The 1,267-nt window shown below is 34.4% G+C and overlaps 1 protein-coding gene across 1 annotated transcript in view; it reads left to right on the forward strand.

Moving 5' to 3' along the window:
* The first annotated feature begins 1,219 nt into the window (after positions 1-1,219).
* The window catches only part of DIRAS3 (DIRAS family GTPase 3), a 3,288-nt gene continuing 3,240 nt past the window's right edge, over positions 1,220-1,267 (forward strand). The window contains 1 exon segment of the mRNA XM_053899159.1: positions 1,220-1,235. Coding sequence (XP_053755134.1) covers positions 1,220-1,235 — 16 coding nt within the window.

Raw genomic sequence — 1,267 nt, forward strand, 5'->3', positions numbered from 1 at the left:
ATTACTTTATATTCAAGTTGAATGATTCCATTCTCTGTCATTTCCATTCTACTATGGAGCTCATTCAGGAAATTTTTACAATTTCTATTATTGTATTTTTCAGTTCTATAATTTCCATTTAGATCCTTTATATACATTTTATTTCTTTGCTGAATTTTTAAATTTTTATTTGCCTCAAGAAAATTTATAAGTGATTATTGAAGAATTCCTATGATGGCTTTAAAATCCTTGAAATGTTATTCCAATATCTGACTCATCTCTGTCTTGGTTTCACTGAATTGTCTCTCTTTCTGCTCTATCTCCAAACTTTGGATCCTAATTAGCTCCAGAACTCTAGTCTGGTCTATTCCTTTGAATCTTTGGCCCAGTGCAATGTTGGTTCCCTGGGCTGGGTCTCTTTATTAAGGTAATATATTTTATACTGGCTTTGAGGTAGAAACCTTGATTTGGATATAGGAGCTACGGTTTCTTATGTTCATTATTCCTCATGAATTCTATTTCATAATTTTTTAATTTGACCTTTCTAGCATTTAAAGTTTTTGGCTTTGGGATATATAGCTCTCCACCACTCATTTTCCCAGTTTTTCTGTGTGTGTCTATCTTTTTTTCTCTTTCTTTCTCCCTCTTTCTCTTTTTTCTTTGTCTTTTTCTCTTTCTCTCTCTGTCATTCTTGCGTGTGAGGCCTCCAGAGTCACCTTCATTCATCTACATCGGTGCTTTCAAGAGCCTCTTTTCTAGTCTTTTTTCATTCCCAAAGACTTTTCGGTTGCTCTAATTACAATAGGCAGAGTAAGTTTTGTGGTTTAGGAAAAATGAACAACAATTTCATTATGGCTTGCCATTCTCACCCTAATTCTTCCTTCCCCTGAGTTCTTCCGTCCTCCTCCAACTTATTTCTCCCTGAAACCTGCTATGTTTTCCAAAGCGAAATCTGCTTTCCTTTGGATTAAATAAAAAGGTCACGACACTTCCAAAAGCCATTTTTAAAATGCTGAAAGACTGGATGTGTGGATATTCTTCTGCAGTAGCTCCTTAAATCTTCCCCACAATTCTTTTTCGTAGGCATTTGTTCCTATTCTACCGAAAAGTAATTTTTCCAAGATTACATAGCTCAAAGGCATATTAAGGTGTATTCAAAAGAAGAAAAAAGGGAAAAAATGCATAAGCATTCTAAACCAAATTCTCTGATGCTAAAGCATGTGCCCTTGATCTCTCCAACATGGATGTACTTTTGGGTAAAAATTAAAAAGCTATGGAAATTTTTTTT

The sequence above is a fragment of the Panthera pardus genome, unplaced genomic scaffold, assembly GCF_024362965.1.
Source record: "Panthera pardus isolate Hobbes unplaced genomic scaffold, ASM2436296v1 HiC_scaffold_11, whole genome shotgun sequence".
Lineage (NCBI taxonomy): Eukaryota > Metazoa > Chordata > Mammalia > Carnivora > Felidae > Panthera > Panthera pardus.